Source organism: Neofelis nebulosa, chromosome 18 (assembly GCF_028018385.1).
Source record: "Neofelis nebulosa isolate mNeoNeb1 chromosome 18, mNeoNeb1.pri, whole genome shotgun sequence".
NCBI lineage: Eukaryota > Metazoa > Chordata > Mammalia > Carnivora > Felidae > Neofelis > Neofelis nebulosa.
In genome coordinates this window covers 30,397,936-30,419,139 of record NC_080799.1, presented here as the reverse complement: position 1 = coordinate 30,419,139, position 21,204 = coordinate 30,397,936, and the positions used below count along the sequence as shown (strand labels likewise).

The window sequence follows — 21,204 nt, the reverse complement described above, 5'->3', positions numbered from 1 at the left end:
CTTCTAAAAGTTTGGCCTTTCAAACATAAATCCTTGGATTATCTGGACTTGATTTTGGTATATGGTGTGAGGTAAGGCTCTGTTTCCATTTTTGAGGTAGCGACCATCTTTTTTTCTCCTGTCTTTCTGCCCCATGAGACAATGACTTTGTAATTTTATATTACTCTGTCCATCCCTCCAGGTACAGAACAGACTCTTGATAAATGCTGATGGACAGAAACGTTTGTTTATATCCTGCAAATGAAGCTAAACTTTCCAGGGAAGATAGGAGAGAAGCTCAATCTTTGGATATGGAGAGTTTCTGTACAGCACTCAATGGCCATCTAAATTCAGTCCACATACTTCAGACCTACTCAAGCATCTCAAAAAGAGTGAGATCTTGACTCTATCATAAATTGAACTCCCAGAGAACATCTTATAGCAAAGATGGCTGGTCTAACAGAGATCACTCCACAACATGCGGCACTATCAACCCAAACCTAAAGTGACAGCACGAAGCCTTGTCTCCAGCTACCCAGTATCCATAACAAAGGACTAACAGTGGACACAATTATGTTAAGGGAGAGTCTCCCTCAAGTAGAAGGAGCAGCACTCAGGAAAGGCCAGGGCACTTAGGGGCAAGTGGCCAGGAGAAGTTCTACCAGCTAAGGGAGAGCTTTTGAGCCAAGAAGGCCCAGCCCCAGACCCTTCTTCCATCTGCTCATTCCATTTTTGGGTAGGAAGTCCCCCTCTGCTTCTCTGTGTCTCCCCAACACCTACCCAACTTCAGATCCAGCCCGAGCATCCTGTCAATAGTTACTTATAGACTATCTACCACATGTAGGGCACAGGGCTAGCATACAGGAGGCACTCAATGATTATCCTGACTGTCCTGACACCAAGGACCCAGAAGTGAGCAAGACAGTCAAGGTCCCTGTAATGCAGTTCCTGAAAGTAGGGTGGGTCCTAAATCCAACATAATTGGTGTCCTTATAAGACAGACGTGGTCAGAGAAGAACACCACGTGATGACAGACAAGAGATCCAGGTGCTACATCTGTAAGCCAAGGAACGCCAAGGACTGCCTGCCACCAGAAGCTAGGACAAAGGCATGGGACAGAATCTCCCTCAGCCCCTCCAGAAAGGAACCCCTGCCAACACCTTAATTTTGGACTCCCAGACTCCAGGACTGAGAGAGAATAAATTCCTGAATAAAGCCACCGAATCTGTGGAACTTTTGATGGCGGCTCCAGGAAACTAACACGGTGATAGATTAAGCAAAGGAATCAGGTCACAGAGCTACCTTCCAATGCCAGCTCTAGCAGGTCCTGACTGTGTGGCCTTGGACATGCTGCTGAACCTCTCTGGGCCCCATTTCCTATCCTCCTGGGAAAACGGGGGACAAAATATATACCCCATGACATTCTAGTAGAGAATAGCTCTTTTCTAAATTCCTCTGTTGCTGGCATCACCGGGGTCCCTCCTGGTTTTCCTCTTACTCCTAGCTTCCATTTTTTGGTCTTCACCATTCTCATTCCTTTTCCTTGGCCCTTAAGTACAGTCTTCCCCAGAATTCAACTCCTGGTCACCTTTTCTTCTTACATTATACAGTGTTTTTTGGCAACTTTGTGCCAGGCACAGAATTCTGAATGCTTTCCTTTAGTGTTCCATTTGATCGTCACGACAGCCCTCTGAGAGAGGGACTACTAATATCCCCACTGTACATATGAGTAAAGGGAGACAATGGATTGTCAAGGCATGCGCCTGACATCACACAGTGAGCAGGGGGCAGAGCCAGTGTGTGATCTAATAAGAGATACATATTTGGATTTTTGTCCCCTGTTTCTGGCATACAGCTTCTAATACCCTTGGAATCTCTGGGGAGATAAGAAGGGCTTGTGTATGCTAATGAGATGACTAAGGGCTGGGGTTCCCTACATAGTTTCAGGAGGAAGGCTGGTTGCTAGAGAGACCAAAGCATAATGAGAGGGTTGGAACTCTGGGGAGGGGCGGGGGTGGAGGCTGAGTTCAATCGCCAACGGCCAGTGATGTAATCAGTCATGCTTATGTTATTAAACTTCCACTAAAAAAAACAAAAAACAAACAAAAGAACTTTCCTAAATAACAGGGTTTAGAGTTAGCACATCGAGGTGCTGGGAGGATGGTGGACCCCGAAAGGGAACAGAAGCTCCGTGCCCCTTTCCACCCAATACCTTGCCTTATGCATCACTTTTGTTTAGCTGCTCCTGAGTTTATATCCTTTAAAATAAACGAATGGTAAAGTGTCTTCCTGAGTTTTGCGAGCAATCCTAGCAAATTATGGAAGCTGAGGCAGAGGTCAGAAGAACCCCTAGTTTATAGCTGGGTCAGTGAGAAGTATGGGGACACCTGGGACTTGCAATTGGCATCTGTGATGGGGGCGGTCTGGTGAGACTGAGCCCTTAAACTGTGGGATCTGAACAAACGCCAGGCAGTGAGTGTCAGAACTGAACTAAGTTGTAGGATACTCCGTTGGTGTCTGGACAAACGGGGAATGTGTTGGTGTGAATAAAACACTCCATACATTTAGTGTCAGAAGTGTTATGAGTAAAAACGGCTTATAGGGTATGAGCCTAAGGAGCCTGATTCCAGATTGTGCCTTTTTTTTTTTTTTGGAGAGAGGGAGAGAGAGACAGAGTGTGAGCAGGCGAGAGTAGAGAGAGAGGGGGACACAGAATCTGAAGCAGGCTCCAAGCTCTGAGCTGTCAGCACAGGGCCCAACACGGGGTTTGAACTCACAGACCGCAAGATCATGACCTGAGCTGAAGTCTGACGCTTAACCGACTGAGCCACCCAGACGCCCCAGATTGTACATTCTTGACAACTGTGCTCCTTGGCTTTTACCCCCACTGTCCCCCACTGAAAACTGAGGCTCAGAGAAGGCAAGTAATTTTCCCAAGGTCGCACAGTGAGTATCCCCTGCCTGGGTATCCCCATAACATGAGTGCCCTGCCTGAGAGCTCAGTAAATATTTACTGAATGGATGAAGGTATATGTGGTCAAGTCAGGATTTGAACTTGGGTCTGTCAGGCTTCAAAGCCCACCCTCTTACCTAGTCCAGGGCCTGGCACATGGAAAGAGTCTAATACACCTAGTGATCAATTTTAGAAAAAAACAAGAAAAGCACAGGCATTCCTGTAGCTACTTTGCTCTCTTATGTCAGCTGCCCTCAAAAGCCCTGTTATTAAAAAAATCGCACTTTCTCTCAGCCTCAGTTTGGGGGGGTGGCTACAGGCAGCAAATGTTTCTGTCTACTCGGCATCCTTCGCCGCTTATTCTGGTATCAGAAGCAGTCTGGCTGTGGTTTGGGTGGGGCTGACCTTGGGCACTGGACCCCACGGGAGAAGTCTGTGGAGCTGTGCTCAAGAAGGTCCCAGAGCTTCCCGGATGCCTCGCGGTTCAATTCCTCCTTTGCTTCTATGCCCTGTCCCAGTGCCCTTTCTGTACTACCCTCATTTTCTCCCAGAGCTGGTGAATGCCAGCTCCACCATTTACCAGGTTCTCCAACTCCTCAGCCTTCGTGTTTGTCTCTGCCCAACGGGACAGTAGGAACACCTGTCATGTAAAGCTGAAGAAGGAATTCAGTGGGTTAATATATGGGAAGAACTGAGAGCCCAGCAGTTAGCAAGCGAATCCGTTATCATTTTACATATCATTTCCCTCAAGCTGGCCAGAGTCAGTTCTGCGGCTGCTTGAACCGAAGTCCCTTCTCTCAGTCCCACTCTTTCACTTTGCATCCTAGTCACTGATGGCCATGACTTGTTTGGCCGCTGCAGGAAATGAAGATGTACTGAGCTCCAGAGTCACCTAAGTTCGAGTCCTGGCTCCGCCATTTATTCCGTGAACTTCTGAGGAAAGTCATTCATTGCCTGGAGTCTCAGTTTCCTCAGGTGTCAAATGGGGATGATCGCTGTCCCTCAAGGTTTGTATGATTCGGCGGGGTCAAGTTGGAAAATGCTTCCTTTGGACGGTGTCAGGAAATAGGACGTATTGACATGTGCTCACGATTTGTTCGAGTGACAAGTCTTGAGGGAAGGGACCAGGTCTCACTCTTGCCTGTAGCCCCAGAACCTGCGACTGGTACAGGCTCAGTCAGTGGTGATAGTCCACTGAAATCTTCAACCTCTGCCTCTCTGAGCAGAGCCCAGCTTTACTGCTTCGACCCCTCCCGGGGTTGACAAATCACTTGCTGGCTCATGTTGCTTTAATTTCCTTGGTCAAACTGAGTCACCGTTCCTTAGCTAAGAAGACTTTAGCACAATCCCATGGTAGTGACTGCCAGCAACACTTACTTGGGGCTTACCAGCAGTGAGTGCACATCAACAGAAGCCTTGTGATGGGCTGGGCCCGTGCGAACGCCACAGGCATTATCAGATGCCACCCTCACTGCAACTCTTGAGGTCGCATTTGCTTTTCCTGCCATTTTCCATAGAAAATAGAAGGAAGCTCACCTTCAGAGAGAGAGAGAGGGTGGAGGCCAAGAGCAGATGCCAGACTTCGAATGCAGACTCCTCCATTCACTAACTGCATGGCCTCGGGTAAGTTACTTCAGACTTTCTGTGCCTCAGATTTTTAACTTTTTAACATTATTTTCTTTATTTACCTATTTTTAAGATTTTTTTTTTTTTTAAAGTAATGTCTGCCTCCAACATGGGGCTCAAACTCACAACCCTGACATCAAGAGTCCCATGCTCCACCAGCTGAGCCAGCCAGGCACCCCTGTGCCTCATTTTTTTTTTTTTTCATGAAAAATAGGGATAATGATAGTTCCTGGGTGATTTTCAAATTTATATGGAAAGCCCTAAAACGATATAATCCCTGGTCAATGGGAAGACTCAGGAAGAGTCATCGATCACCATTATTTTCAGGATAATCAGTAACTGCCCCAGGTCACCTCACTGGGAGTGGCTGGGCTGACTCTGACCTGAGGATCTGTGGGATGGCTGAGCTGTACTCTTTATATGGCACCACTGTATACATACATCGTGCCCTGTGCTTTGAGCCTTAAGGGGCCCTCTTGTGGCCCACAAACACACCCTGAAATAAGTACCACTGTGATCAGTGGTATGTGGATATTTAACCCTCCAGGAGGGGAAAAGGCTCTGATTTGGAGTATTTGTCAATTTCATACACAAGGGCTGACCTCAATGTGAAGTCCTTCGGCTTGCGAAATTCCTGACAATTTAAAACGAGCTCTGTGAGCCAGTGCAAGCTAGCTCCAGCACACCATATCATCCCCATTTTATAGACAAAGAAACTGAGGCTTAGACATGATAAGATAACTCTCCCAGGACCACACCCCTAGAGGATATAAAAATCAGGACTTGAACCCAGGTCTGTATATTCCAGGGCCTATGCTCTTAAGTCACCACAGATCCCTTCCCTTATGGGGTGAAGGAGTGTGGCACAGCAGCCCCCACCTAAAAGTCAGGCAACTGACTAGTCTCTGAAAGCTGTCACTGAAAGCTGTGTGACCTTGGACAAGTCACTCAACCACTCTGTGCTACAGTCTTCTCATCTAGAAAACAGGCTTGGTGCAAGTCATTACCGGTTCCCCTTCTAGTTTATATTATAACTAGGAATCAGAAACCCATGTTGAGATCAGAAACGCAAACTCTACTTCTTTTCTAGGAGGAGAAAAACAGGAAGGACTACATGAAAAGAAACTTCTAGTTAATGTTCCCTTCTAAGGCTCTGCTCGGGCCGGCCCTGGCTGCACAGTGTTGCCAAAACACTGCTGTTCACCAAAACCTGGGCGGGAAACCCTTTTAACACACACAGAGGCCAGGATCCGACTGAGAGGGTCAAGGCTGACAGCAGCTTAAAGAGGGATGCTCATTAAAAACCTGACATTTGCCTTGTCGAGGGCCTCGCCGGTTATGGCATCAGGTGGTGAGTGATCTCAAAATACAATATGCAGTCGGGAGAGGCCGGGGCCGTGTATCACTCCAGGCAGTTTCCAGGAACTTGGCCCAAGCAACACAACTCTGGATACCTCAAATCGTCAACTATTTTTCCTTTTAAAAGATGTCCTAAATTCTTTTGATCTCTGTCTGCCTGAGACATGGTAAGACCAAAGTATATGCCGAAACACAAACTGGACCCTATGGCCAATTCCTCATGGCCTGGATCTTACTTGCTTCCCAACCTCTTCTTTCTCTTTTTGGCTTCCTCCCTCCTCCTTCCCAGTGCACGAGCTCCCAGTCAATACTTACTCAGTGTATATTATATGCCAGGTGCTTTGCCTGCCTGATCTTGGTTTATCAAGATGTAATGTAGTGGAGTAGAGTGGCTAACAGCACAGCCTCTGGAGCTGGACAGCCTGGGTGCAAATCCCAGTTCTGTGGACTTGGGCATGTTACTTAATGCATGCCTCAGTTTTCCCCATCTATAAAATGGGATGATAACAATAGTTAATACAATAGAAACACTTAGCACCATGCCTGTCATACAGTGAGTACTATGTCACAGTCAGCTCTCTGTATTTATTATCTGCTCCAAGTCCCCTATACCATAAGCACTGCATTATTATCCCTCATTTATAGGTGAGGAGTTGGACTCACGTTCATGCAGCTGGTAAATGGTGAAGCCGGGACATTGACCAGGTCAGTCTAACTCTAAAGCTAATGCTCTTCACACAACAATATTTATTCAGTTCAAAAAACATCTACCAAGTTCTTTCTATGTGCCCCAATACCAAGAATAAGTAATAGGAGACGTTGATATTATGGGAAGTCTGGCCAAGCCTTTAGCCATACATCGACAGGATGCAGAGGGGAACCTTTCCTTTGACCTCCTGGGCCCAAAGCTGGGGACAAGACACAGGAACTAAGGAGCCAGCAACAGTGGGTCCCAGCACCTCCCTCTGGGATCTTCAAGAGGCAGAGGAGTACTGCTCGCAGTACTCAAGCCCACCCCCATTCCCTGCCTCTGTAAGCAAAAAAGTTGACACTGGCTGAGTGGGGAAAGCTGAGGGCTGTCCCTGCCCATCCACCCCAAAGCCGAGAGAGATGGCTGCCAAGCAAGTCACATGCAAAGTGACTCATGCCCCCACAGGAAGGAGACACTAGTGCCTTCTTCTCTAGGAGCATCTGGTTAGCCAGGGGTCTTGCTCGTCTGTTTGTCACCATCCTGACGAGAGGAAAGGAGAAATGGAGAGAAGTGGCAAGCAGAGAAAGGGAGAGCAGGGAAGATCCTGCATTCGGAGCCCTCGAGGTGGCAAGAGTAAGCGTGGGGATGCAGAAGGTGTCACCCCAGCTCCCAGACTGCCGAGCTCCCTGCTGCCAGCGCTATATCTCTCCAGCCAGGAGTCTCGCTGGCCACCACAGTCCTCTCTCTTCATGTCCACGAAGCAGGCTGGAGGAGCCCAGGGAATTAAGGGTTCCTGAAGCAGCCCTCAACCTATGACTGCCTTAGGGAGCTGGTGAATAAACGCCCTGGCGCCCTCGCCCCTGCACTGAGTGCCTGGGAAAATTGCGCCCCATGGTGGTAACCTGCCTGATAACACGTCCTGTACAGGTCTCACTCTCCTACTTCCCTTCTGGTTTTTCTCAGCAGCACCCCCAAATAAAATACTTGCACTCAAATCTTGGTCTTGGGGTCTGCTTCTAGGAAAGCCCAGCCCAGGTCACAGATGACTTTCCCATGGCCAGTGAGCCCCATAGAAGGCAGTGCGATTGGGCCATCTGATCAGGACTCATCTTTGAGAGCTGGTCCTCCAGTGAAGGTAGCCCAACAGCAAAAGGCCAAAGGGTACACTCCCAGGGCCAGGGCAGCCCCCATCCACTCCGGGAACTTCCAAGAGGTGACATCTGCCTGCTGCCAGGGCCAGGTCTTAAACCCCTGACTGCCAAGGTTCTTTGGTGTGTTAGCCAGGGAAACGGCAACAATACCAAAGAAAGAACTGGAACGGTGGCAGCTAAAGAAGAGACATTCACTCTTCCTTCTCTTAAACCACACTCCCTCCCACTGTGAGGCCGCTGAGTGGCAGTGACAGGCTGGAATGTGGATGTGGTGACAAACCTTCTTCTACCAGGTCGACAGGGGCAGGACTCAGGGAAGGACAGGCCCCTGAGAATCCTCCCTGGGACTTCTGGAACTTTTAGAAGACAGGATGTCTCCTCCCATGTGTATGACCTGGCTGGTGGGAGCTTAGCCTGGGGCATCTTGTGGCTGCTTTTGCTTCTGCACAGGAAAGGTCTTCCTGGGAGAAAGGTAATGGAGGAAGGCACAGGTGAGGAACATTCCGACTGAGAAAGATTCTCAGCGCACAACCTACCTCCTAGACCCAGGGGTGCCGGGAGCCCACACTACCACAGACCTTCCTCTCTGCCCAAAGCTAGTTTGAAATGGGTTCTGTAAGCTTTTTTTTCTTTTAAGGTTTATTTATTCATTTTGAGAGGGGGACAGGGGGATGGGGGAGAGAGAGAGAGAGATTGAGAGAGAGAGAGTCAGAGTACTAAGCAGGGTCTGCACTGTCAGTGCAGAGCCTGACATGGGACTCGATCTCATGAACAAAGAGATCATGACCTGAGCCAAAATCAAGAGCTGGATGCTTATTAAAAAAAAAAAAGGTGGGGGGCACCTGGGTGGCTCAGTTGGTTAAGCGTCCGACTTCACCTGAGTTCATGATCTCACGGTTCAGGAGTTCGAGCCCCACATCGGGCTCTATACTGACAGCCCAGAGAGCCTGGAGCCTGCTTTGGATTCTGTCTCCCTCTCTCTCTGCCCCTCCCTGACTCGTGCTCTGTCTCTCAAAAATAAATACACATTTAAAAAAAAAAAAAAGAGTTGGACACTTAACCAACTGAACCATCCAGCCGCTCTGGTTCTCTCAGTTTTAATGAAGATTCCTGATGAAAACAGACATTTTGAGGGCCATCCAAGAAAGTAAATCTCTTTACCTCAGAGTCACGCAATTTTTTTTTTCTATTCTTCAATTTAAGGAAAGGCAGTTCCCACAATGACACCTATCTTGGTCACCAAATCAGACTGTTCTATGCACATTTTCAAAAATCCAATCAGTTTGGTGCTCCTGAGGAAAGCCATGAGCATGCCCCCTGGTCTCTAAAGCCTTTCCTAAACAGGCTCCAAGCAAATGTAGAATTCCTTCTAAGGGAATAACTCCAAAGGTAGAAGGAAGCAAGGTACATATTCATATAAAAATGCAGTTATACTTATGAGAGATACAGTCTTATCACATACTCGAGTTACATGGGGGTAGATCAGTTTACAATGTCATCGGCCAGGGCTTTCTCCTAAATAGATTATATCATGCGGTCATGGGTGTGGGCTTAGAGTTAGTGTCAGGTTCAATTCCCCATTCCAGCTGTGCAACCATAGGTAAGTTCCTCGAACTCTCTGAGCCTCAGGCTCCTCATCTATGAAATGCAGGTCCCATTACTACCCATCGGGTAGGGTAATGTAAGTATTGCACCCAGCCCAGGGGGCTGGGATGCAGGAGTACACAGAATACATTTATTGCTAAATGTGGGTCTCTGAATCTTATCTGGCAAAGGCAATATGCACAGACTTCACTTCCTAAGCCACGAGACCCTGAATACTAGGCAACGAAGATCTAAAAGGCGTTCCTTTGGTCAGAGTAAATCTCAGGCTAAAGCAATTTTCAGAAACATAAATATCCAGCATCCCAGTGTGCAAATATCACTTTTGACTAAACACATTTTCTTCTTCTGAGCGCAAATCAAACACTTCTCCTCAGTAGGAAATCTGGCTTTGTAATAAAAGATGCTACACCCCTACACGACTCAGAATTATGCCCCAATAACGTTTAAGAGCACTCTAACCTGAGTCTGCTCCTTCCCAAATGGCTCCATAAAACATAGTCCTAATGGCAGTCTGTGTGGACCACCCGGCTCCTTCAACCATCACAAGAGCCAACCAGTGAGCCATGCTTTAGACCCGTATGCCCGGCTTGGATAGCTGGCCCTTTCCACCTGCCCCCAGCCACCCAGCGTTGCTCAGCAGGAGACCGCATTTAGAATCTCCTAGCACATTCGCCCAACTGCGATTCATCCAAGACTCAGGACCTTGGAATCAGTGAGGCTGAAGTCTGGGAGCCACCACTGCTTGTGAAAATAAGGGCAGAGCCAGCATGATGGCAAAATTCCCACTCTGTCAGACAGTCTCGTCTACAGCGCCCCGAAGCCAGAGTTGAACGTCTAAGGGTTGGTCCTGGACAATAAAGATCGTGCCTTTATTTTTTAATGTTTTTAAATGTTTATTTTTGAGAGAGACAGAGTGCGAGCACAGGAGGAGCAGAGAGAGAGGGAGACATAGAACCTGAAGCAGGCTCCAGCCTCCAAGCTGTCAGCACAGAGCCCAATGTGGGGCTTGAACCCACAGACCGTGAGATCATGACCTGAGCTCAAGTCAGACGCCCAACTGACTGAGCCACCCAGGCGCCCCAAAGATTGTGCCTTTAAGTTGTCTCTCCAGCTGGCCCCTCGTGCCCCTGCACCTCACACGCAGGTTGGGGCCATCACCTCCTATCTATAAGACTGTACGTAGCAAATGACTCCTAAGTGTGCCTCTGCTTTCTTCTCTCTTTGCATCCCAACACTTTACTATAAAGACGGTTAAATACAGAAGAGCTGAAAGACCTATACATTCACCTCCTTTATACACATCACCTCACTTCTGCAATGCAGCTATTAATATTAATAATTCTACATTAATAATTTAGAGATAGGCTAGACTTGCCTTATTGCGTACCTAACGATCTTTTTGGAAGGCTTTTAATTTTTTTTAATTTTTTTTTTTTTTTAACGTTTATTTATTTTTGAGACAGAGAGAGACAGAGCATGAACGGGGGAGGGTCAGAGAGAGGGAGACACTGAATCCGAAACAGGCTCCAGGCTCTGAGCTGTCAGCACAGAGACCGACGCGGGGCTTGAACTCCCGGACCGCGAGATCATGACCTGAGCCGAAGTCGGCCGCCTAACCAACTGAGCCACCCAGGCGCCCCTGGAAGGCATTTTAAAATAAGTTACAGACATTGGTACGCTTCTCCCTGAAACACTTCAGGAGGCAGGTCAGTAGCCAGCGTTCACTGTGTGTTTACAGCTCTTTGGGTTCGTGTGTGTGTGTGTGTGTGTGTGTGTGTGTACAAATGACACTTACGTACAACCAGATGCCTGAACTGCAAGTGTACCATGTGAGTTGGACAAATGCACACACCTGGGCATCAAAGTCCCATCGGGACCACAGATTAGTTTTGTTGGTTCTCAAACCAGTCATGCAGACGTGCTCTCCTGGGTCTGGCTTCTACTTAGTGTAATGTTGTTCAGAATAATGCTCTCCTTGTCATACTGTTTGTGACACTCATCTATGCTGTTGTGCGTATCGGTACTTTGTTCCTTCTTATTGCTGAATAATGTTGCATTATATGAATATTCTATAGTTTGTTATCCTTCATCCTGTTGATGGGACACCTGGCTGTGTCCAGTCTGGGGCCTGTGACATGTAAAGCTGCTGAGACTATGTGTGTGCAATTGTTTGTGCAGACATAACATCGTCATCTCTCTTAGATAAAGACCTAGGAGTGTCACAGCGAGATCATAGGGGTAGATAAATGTTTAGCTTCACAAAAAACTACCAGAACTTCTTCCTAAGGGGTTACACCACCTTATATACTCCCACTGTCTGAGAGTTCTGGTTGCTCCACATCCTTACCAACATTTGTTGTTGTCAGTGTGTGTAGCTTTTAGGTAGGTGTGCAGTGGTATTTCGCCATGCAGGTCTCTGATGACTAATGATGTCAAGCACCCTTCCATGTACCTATAGACCATCTGTATGTATCTTTTTTGGTGGAGCGTCTGTTCAAAACTGTTGCCCATTTTAAAATTGGAATTTTTTTTTTTTTTTGAGTCATTGGAGTTCTTTTTATATTTTGGATACAAGTATCTTGTCTCCCAGTGATTTTTCTCCAGGGCAGCCTGACCAGGTCACCTCTCCTTCTCAAAACTCTCCAGGGCTTGCCATCACACTTAGGAATAGAATTCAAGCCTTTACCTATACTTTTAGCTCTAAGACTGATGTGAAGTGACCTTTTATACCAATTCAACCTCATCTCTCATGCTCTCCCTCTCACTTACTCTACTCCAGTCATCAACGTGCCAAACCAGCCTCAGGGCCTTTGCACTTCCTCAACTCGCTGTTTGAATGCTCTTCCCCCAGACATCCTCCAGGCTGACCCCCTCACTGCATCTAGCTCACCCATTTAAAGTAGCTTCCCCACCCTCACCACCCAGCCCTCCCTCTGCAGCCCCATATCCTACCTTGTTTTCTCTCTTGGCATAGACAGTGAAACATGGCATTATTTGCTAACTCACTTATTTGCTACACACCTCCCTCCACCGGAATGTCAACTCCACGAGGGCAGGGACTTGGTTTGGCTTGCTGTGGAGAACCAGTATAACGCTATGGTTATGGCACTTCACTTTTTAAGTCAAACAGCCTCAGTCCTACAGTCTAATTTAGCTTCAGTCTAAATTAGTCGCACAGACAAATTACTTAACTTCTCTCTGCCCAGTTTTCTCCTTTGTAAAATGGGCCCCTGTTAGGATAAATGAGTTAGCACATGTAAATAATTTAGAGCACTGCTGGGCTCACAGGAGACACTGACTTATAGCTACATTAGAAATCCCAGCCCCTACCACACTGATGGTACAGAGCCTGCTTGGGATTCTGTCTCTCCTTCTCTCTGACGCTCCCCAACTTGTGCTCAACTTGCTGTCTCTCTCTCTCTCTCAAAATAAACAAGCTTACAACAAAAAGAAAGAAAGAAAGAAAGAAAGAAAGAAAGAAAGAAAGAAAGAAAGAAAGAAAGAAAGAAAGAAAGAAAGAAATCCCAACCCCTAGAACCTGATTAGCACCTGACAAATGTATATGAACTAAATACATGAAAATTTTATATAGGTACAATATTTGTGTTGTGTATTTACTGGGTCAAAATAATTATAATCTCCCCCCAGTTCGAGGGACTTTCACTTCCAAAAAGTACTTTCTCCTGAGAAGAGTTTAGCTCCATACAGATGCACTGTAAGGGATGGAAGGTCGTAGGTGCTGTGTCTCCACTTGGGCACAACCAAAGCACGACCCACGGGTTACAGGATTCCAGCCACAAGCTGGAGTAAGAACTCTGGTCCCTGTATTTATTTTATTTATTTTCTTGAGAGAGAGAGAGAGAGAGAGAGAGAGAGAGAGAATATCTTAGGCAGGCTCCAGGCTCAGCGTGGACCCTGATGTGGGGCTTGATCCCACCACCCTGGGATCATGACCTGAGCCGAAATCAAGAGTCAGATGCTCCACCAACTGAGCCGGCCAGGCACCCCAGGAACTCTGGTCCTTCCTAACACTTTGCGAGTTTCTGCTATGTCCATGGGGCACCTCCTCTCCCACCACCTTGCCCACCCTTCCTAAAGCCACGTGATCTTAAGAGAAGATAAACTGCCTTTATCCTTGGATATTTTTCTGGCTTCAAAAAGGCCTGAAAAAATATGTATACACCCATGTTCATAGCAAAATTATTCATAATATTATCATACATTAGAGCATTATATATTTAAATTATAATAATATATATCACATAATATATTATAAAATATCACAATATATACTGTAACATATGTCTCAATAACCAAAAGGATGGAAACAACCCAAATGTCCACTGACAGATGAATGAATGGACAAACAAAATGGAGTATATATAGGGGCGCCTGGGTGGCTCAGTTGGTTAAGCATCTGACTTCGGCTCAGGTCATGATCTCGTGGTCCGTGAGTTCGAGCTCCACGTCAGGCTCTGTGCTGACAGCTCAGAGCCTGGAGCCTGTTTCAGATTCTGTGTCTCCCTCTCTCTCTGACCCTCCCCCATTCATGCTGTCTCTCCCTGTCTCAAAAATAAATAAATGTTAAAAAAAAAAAAATTTAACAAAATGGAGTATATACATATAAAGGGATATTATTCAGGGGCGCCTGAGTGGCTCAGTCGGTTAAGCGTCTGACTTCGGCTCAGGTCATCATCTTGGAGTTTGTGGGTTTGAGCCCTGGTCAGGCTCTTTGCTGACAGCTCAGAGCCTGAAGCCTGCTTCGGATTCTGTATGTCCCTCTCTTTCTCTCTCTCTCTCTGCCCCCTCCCCCACTCGCACTCTGTCTCTGTCTCTCTCTCTCTCTCCTCTCAAAAATAAATACACATTTAAAAAAATTAAAAAACAAAAAAAGTAAGGGATATTACTCAGCCTTCGAAAGGAAGGGCATTCGGACACCTGCTACAACATAGATGAACCTCAAGGACTCTGTGCTGAGTGAAATAAGCTGGTCATGAAAAGACAAACACTGCGTGATTCCACTTACATGGTACCTAGAGTAGTCAGATTCATAGAGACACAAGGAATGGTGATGGTCAGGTGCTGGGGGCTACGGGGCCTGGGGAGCTGTTGTTTAATGGATGTAAAGTTTCAGTTTGGCAAGATGGAAAGAGCTCTGGGGACAGATGGTGGCAATGGTTGTATCATGAATGTACTTAATATGACTGAAATGTACACTTAAAAATGGATGTGTGTTGGGGCGCCTGGGTGGCGCAGTCGGTTAAACGTCCGACTTCAGCCAGGTCACGATCTCGCAGTCCGTGAGTTCGAGCCCCGCATCGGGCTCTGGGCTGATGGCTCAGAGCCTGGAGCCTGTTTCCGATTCTGTGTCTCCCTCTCTCTCTGCCCCTCCCCCGTTCATGCTATGTCTCTCTGTCCCAAAAATAAATAAAAAAACGTTGAAAAAAAAAAATTAAAAAAAAAAAAATGGATGTGTGTTACTGAGATATCACCTCACGCCAGTCAGAGTGGCCAAAATGAAGAAATCAGGAGACTATAGATGCTGGAGAGGATGTGGAGAAACAGGAACCCTCTGGCACTGTTGGTGGGAATGCAAATTGGTGCAGCCGCTCTGGAAAGCAGTGGGGAGGTTCCTCAGAAAATTAAAAGTAGACCTACCCTATGACCCAGTAGTAGCACTGCTAGGAATTTACCCAAGGGATACAGGAGTACTGATGCATAGGGGCACTTGTACCCCAATGTTTATAGCAGCACTCTCAACAATAGCCAAATTATGGAAAGAGCCTAAATGTCCATCAACTGATGAATGGATAAAGAAATTGTGTTTTATATGGGGCGCCTGGGTGGCGCAGTCGGTTAAGCGTCCGACTTCAGCCAGGTCACGATCTCGCGGTCTGTGAGTTCGAGCCCCGCGTCAGGCTCTGGGCTGATGGCTCGGAGCCTGGAGCCTGTTTCCGATTCTGTGTCTCCCTCTTTCTCTGCCCCTCTCCCGTTCATGCTCTGTCTCTCTCTGTCCCAAAAATAAATAAAAAACGTTGAAAAAAATTTAAAAAAAAAAAAAAAAAAGAAATTGTGTTTTATATACACAATGGAGTACTACGTGGCAATGAGAAAGAATGAAATATGGCCTTTTGTAGCAACGTGGATGGAACTGGAGAGTGTTATGCTAAGTGAAATAAGCCATACAAAGACAGATAACATATGTGTTCACTCTTATGTGGATCCTGAGAAACTTAACAGAAACTCATGGGGGAGGGGAAGGGGAAAAAAAAAAAAAAAAAGGAGGTTAGAGTGGGAGAGAGCCAAAGCATAAGAGACTGTTAAAAACTGAGAACAAACTGAGGGTTGATGGGGGGTGGGAGGGAGGGCAGGGTGGGTGATGGGTATTGAGGAGGGCACCTTTTGGGATGAGCACTGGGTGTTGTATGGAAACCAATTTGACAATAAACTTCATATATTGAAAATAAATAAATAAATAAATAAATAAATAAATAAATAAATAAAAGATAAATTCAGAGATTATTATGTGAATAGAAAAAAAATGGATGTGTGTTTTGTCATAATTACTAATAATTTTTTAAAAGAAAGGTTTACACGGATTTCACCTTTAACGGCCAAAGTGTCGACTCACTGTGGTCCACTTAGAGCAGAATTTCTCTTAGCAGCAAGAGTAACTTCACACCTACGTGATCACCCCATATGCTTCTTATTTCTCTGTCCCCATTTTCATGATCTCCTAGCCAAGCCTTATCAACAAGCCCCCCAAATTTACAGTAGCTCCATTAGCTACTAGCTTCCCGAATGTCAAGATCAAAGACACAATGTTCAAAGCCGCAAAACAGCTGGGACATTCCGCTGTGAGCCAGAGAATGCCTACACGCTGGCGCGACCAGGCACCTGCTCCCATGGGTTCTCCAAGGCACAGAATGTAGAGGTAGACACTGAGATCCTACGCCATAGAGGCAGGCCAGGAACAAGACTGGAGAGTTCTGCCTTCACCTTATTGCACAACCCCATCTTCCCCGCCCATTCAGCTGGCCAACAGATGCTTTGGTGAAGGTAGATGTTGGCCTGCAATGAAAATCAGCATTGACATCCAATGGCCTCAGTAACACTGTGTGAGGATTTTGTTTTCTGTCTCCGACACAAGCCTACTTTGCTCAATGTGGATTTTTGTTCAGAACCAGTATCTCCTTTTCTACGTATGGAATGAAAAACAACAGAGTTACCTGGATATCTGCTCCTAACACCCTCTGACCCTGTGTCTCCCCGCTTCCCAACAACTGTTTCTCCTGGAAAAATGCTCCCCACCCTGCAGGGACCAACCCTGCCCTCACCTTGCCTGCATGGCAGACCCTGCTGTGGTCCTTGAACCTCCATTCTCCCCTTCTTCCATAGTGGGCTTTCTCACGCTGACACTGCACACATTTTGGGCTAGACCATTCTTCATGGTGGGGGCTGTCCTGTGTACTGCACATGTTTACAGCACCCCTGATCGCCACCTGCCAAACCCAAAATGGTTCCCAGGGCTGCCCAGTGTCCCGAGAGCAAAGCTGTCCCTGGCTCAGAACAACTGTTCTGCAGGAGAGAAGCTTTAAGCAGGCCTGTGGCTGCCCAGCTGCAGATCAGATTTCCCAGGCTTGTCCCAACCAACGTCTGGCAAATACGGGAGTACAAAAGGCTGGCTCCTGGCCTGAGGGAGGAAGGCACTGCAATGCCAACCCACGATCCAGAGTCCCCTCCCCACCACAGATCAGCTGAGGCCAGGCCTTGTTAACACCATATCTTCGCTGGGCTCTCACCCTTTCCCTAGACTGCTCCCTTCCCTCCCCTGCAGGGTTTTCTCCTACATTCGGGTTTGGGCTAAATGACACTCCCCCTCTCCAGAAGATATGTTATCATCTAAACCCCCCACTACCTCAGAATGTGACCTTATTTGGAAACAGGGTTGTTGCAGATGTAATTATTTAAAATGGGAACATAATGGAGTAGGGTGGGCCCCCAGTGTCCTTATATGAAAAGAGAAGACACAGACGCACACAGAGAGAAGGTCATGTGATGACGGAGGCAGAGACTAGAGTGACCACCAGAAGCCAGAAAGAGACAAGGAAGGATTTTCCCCCACAGGTTTCAGAGGGAGCGTGGCCTTGATCACGGACTTCTTACATCCAGAGTGTGAGACAGTAAATTTCTGTCATTTTAAGCCTCTAATTTGTGACGTATCGTCACAGCGGCCCTACAAACTAATCCACAGCCAAATCCTTATCTCAAGCTCTGCTTCCAGGGAACCCAACCTCAGACAACTGGCCTGTCTACTCACGGAGTGTAAACGGCAACTGAGCCAGCCAGAGACCCCCAGAGTGTGAAGTCCAGAGCTGCCTTGAAATGGGGGATGGGAGTCTGCTCTTCTCTCTGTCAGTTTCCACGAGACTTTCTTTGAGGGAGAAGGAAGGTGGCGAAGGAGAGGAGGGGAGGGTGGCAGGTGGGAGAAAGAAATTCACTTGGGGGAAACCTTCCTTCCTGCCATCCTTCATTCATTCAACAAATGCCAGGCATTGTTGTAGGTGCAGGGCACAGAGAAGTGAACGAAAGAGACAAAAATCTGTTCTCATGGGGTTTCCATACTAGTACGGGGGGTAGACCATAAAATATATGGCCTGCAAGATGATGGTAAGTGTCGTGGGGAAAAGTAAAAGCAGGGGAGGGGGAGAAGGAGTACCTCGGGGGAGGGGGAGGGGGCTGCCATGGCAGCAGAGGGATGCAGCAGACACCGCCTCCGGTGCCAGCTACAGACGGTCTCAAAGCGCCACTTGGGCACAGTATCAGCAGCACACGTGGTCTCTTTCTCTTTTCTGTCCCCGCCCCTGCGTGAGGCTATGGGAGCCCACCTGACCAGTGTGCAGGGGCCAGAACGGCAGCCTGAAGAGTCACCACTCACTCCGGAGGTGCCCTCCTTCCCTGGGTCTCCTCAGTCCTCACTCCTGCTTCCTGGGATCACCTCCTAAATTAACTGCCTGCACCCGCGTCCTGGCCTTGGCCTCAGATTTCAGGAGATTCGGAGGCAAGGTGTGTGGATGTCCACATTCTCTGTATGTCCAGGGTGTTCCATAGATGTGCAGAATCAGGCTGGCCACAGAGTTTATTTTGTCCAGCGGGTCTCCCTCTTTCAATGGTTTCCCTAATTTCTCAATGGTTGAAAACCCAATGATATCACATATTGAGGAGGATACACGGAAAGCATCCAATATATCCTGATCATGTGATGGGAGGAGGATACGGGATCAGAGCAAGCACTGCTAACACCTTGACCACCACCTCCTGGTCCTGATCACCTCAGTGCACACACACTTGCATCCAGCTGCCAGCTCTAGAGTTTTGTTTTTTGGGTTGGTTTTTTTTTTTTTTGCACCTGTGGATGTCAAAGGTCTCTTTATTGCCCAGTGTAACAGGCCAAGAATGCCAGGGGAAGAAAGTTCCCATCCCCCAACTGCCCTCATTCAATGGCTGATAGGAGTCAGTGTATAAACCCCCCGGCTGCACCACCCCTCAGGTGGAAAGACTCTTAGGATGTGTCTAACGCTGGCTTCCAGTTTTACAGCTCCAGTCACACACAGGGGTGGGGGCCTAATAATGCAGACTTTATGTGACCTTCCCACTGCCTCCTGGTATTTCCTCTGGTGTCACCTCCCTAAAAAATGACTTCCTTTGCCTTGGGATTTTCTTCTTCTGGGGAAATACAAACTAAGAGAAGGATAAATCTCTCTTTGTACGGACCGATGGATGGACACACACACACACACACACACACACGCACGCACACACACAGTAGAGCAACCCCTCCAGTCCCCAAGTTTAAAACCCATACCCCAAATGTGAGGCTGGATCATCAAATCCCTGGCCAGTACGGTTCAGCTCTGAAAAACACCTTGGTGTGTCTGACACAAAATAATTCCACCTGCATTACACAGAATTGTCACCCTCAGCATGAATGGACCAGACTGGCCTCCAAACGGCTGGGTCTTTTCCTTCCCTCGGACTTCTACCTCATCCTTCCACCCACAGTACATGCGCTGTCGTCCTCCAGTCCACAGAATGCCCAAGGGAGAGACTCTATCAGCCCACTGGGGACAGAGCCTGGTCTGTGGGTGGTTTCCCAAGCAGCCAATTACATGTCTGTGGGCTGGTGGAGGAAAGAAGCCAGTCTCACAATTTGCCTGAAAAATATCCATATATCACCCGTTCTTCAGCCTTCATTTTATTTTTCCCAAATCAATTTCTGAAAGTCAAAATGACTGATCGCTTCATACCCTGGATAATCATTGTCCTTATTAAATACCCCAGCATTGATGACAAAAAAGCTCCCAGGGTGGTAGTGGTTACACGAACCTATACATGTGATAAAATTTCATAGAACAAGCACACACACACACACACACACACACACACACACACACGCAGTGGTGCATGTAAAAATGTGTGAAAATTGAATAAGGTCCGTAGTTTAGTTGACAATGGTATCGCTAACGCACTCTGGTTGTGTAAGATTTATCACCGGGGTTGCTGGATAAAGAGAACACAAGGAATCTGTGTTGCGTTTGCACCTTCTTGTAAGTCCAAAACTACGTCCAAATAAAAAGGTTTCAAAACGCAAAGACAATTTAAATTAAAAAAAACAAAAAAAAAAAAAAAAAAAAAACTTTTTTTTTTTTCTTTCTTTTTTAAAGTCCCCAGCCAAGAAACAGCACAAAGTCACCCCCTTACCTGAGAACTGGGGATCAGCGCCTTCCACCAGTGCCCGCCTTTCACCAGGTCAACCTCGCACAAAGGCACAGAGACCTTCCCAATGACACAGTGGCGGGAGAACTTATCAAAATCCACCACAGTTAGCAGCAGGGTCCTCCTCTGCGCTTCCAGGAAGGGGATCTCGAAGGTGTAACGCTCCTCAAACACGGGCTTCTGGGTCTTGCGTTTGACCCCCGTCTGCTTAGAGTTCTTCTGGTCTGGCAGGAGACAGATCTTGACATAGGGGTTGGAGTGGGCCATGTCCTGCCGCGAGCCGTCGTGGGAGATGGGGGGCGGCAGGTCTCTGGCCTCGATCACCCTCACCGTCAGATGGTTGTGCAGCAGGTCGTACTGGGTGCTGAAGTGCAGCATGCCCAGCTGGTACTTGGACAAGATCTCTTCGTCTGTCAGAAAGTCCACATCGTCACTGTCGGAGTCGAGGGAGTAGAGCTGGGGCTCGAACTTTCTGAAGTAGTCATCTGGGGTATAGGTCCGTCTGAGCACCGAGGGCTGGATGGGCTCCTTTTTGGCGCTGAGAACGCCAAACTCGATGGGTTTAATATCAATGAGTGGGGAGCTGGGTCGTCTGGATTCAAGACCTAAACAGCCGCCAAAAAAGAACAATTAGCACCACCACATATGGGGCCAAGCCCGGGCTGCTTCTTGAGATTGGCAACATTTCCCAGATTCCTATATTGTTCACTCTGTTTCACAATGCTCTTCCCCAACTGCTCTCCACACCTTGAGATCCTCTTATTTATTCTATGAGAGGCAACAAGATGGCATTATCACCTCCATCACTGCCAGGCACTGTTCTAAACGCCTTGATATATCAAGTCACCTGATGGCCACAAGGTATTAGGGAATGACTAATCTGACAGACAGTAACTCTCCAAAAGGGACACAAGTACTAAGAGGAGAAGCCAGGAGTTAAGCCCAGGCTGTCCCGCCCCAGAGTCTTGACTCTAGCTGGTACCCTATACTGTCTCCACTTTCAGAGAGTGGACTCTGGAGCCAGAACTTCTGGGACTCAGTTTCCCCATTTGTAAAACGGAGTC

The 21,204-nt window shown here is 47.4% G+C and overlaps 1 protein-coding gene across 2 annotated transcripts in view; it reads right to left on the bottom strand.

The window, feature by feature from the left end:
• The window catches only part of SYT17 (synaptotagmin 17), an 83,052-nt gene that overhangs the window by 47,296 nt on the left and 14,552 nt on the right, over positions 1-21,204 (bottom strand). For both annotated transcript variants that reach the window (XM_058711931.1, XM_058711930.1), the window contains exon 5: positions 20,126-20,745. In XM_058711931.1, coding sequence (XP_058567914.1) covers positions 20,126-20,745 — 620 coding nt within the window. The remainder of the gene's footprint in view (positions 1-20,125; positions 20,746-21,204) is intronic.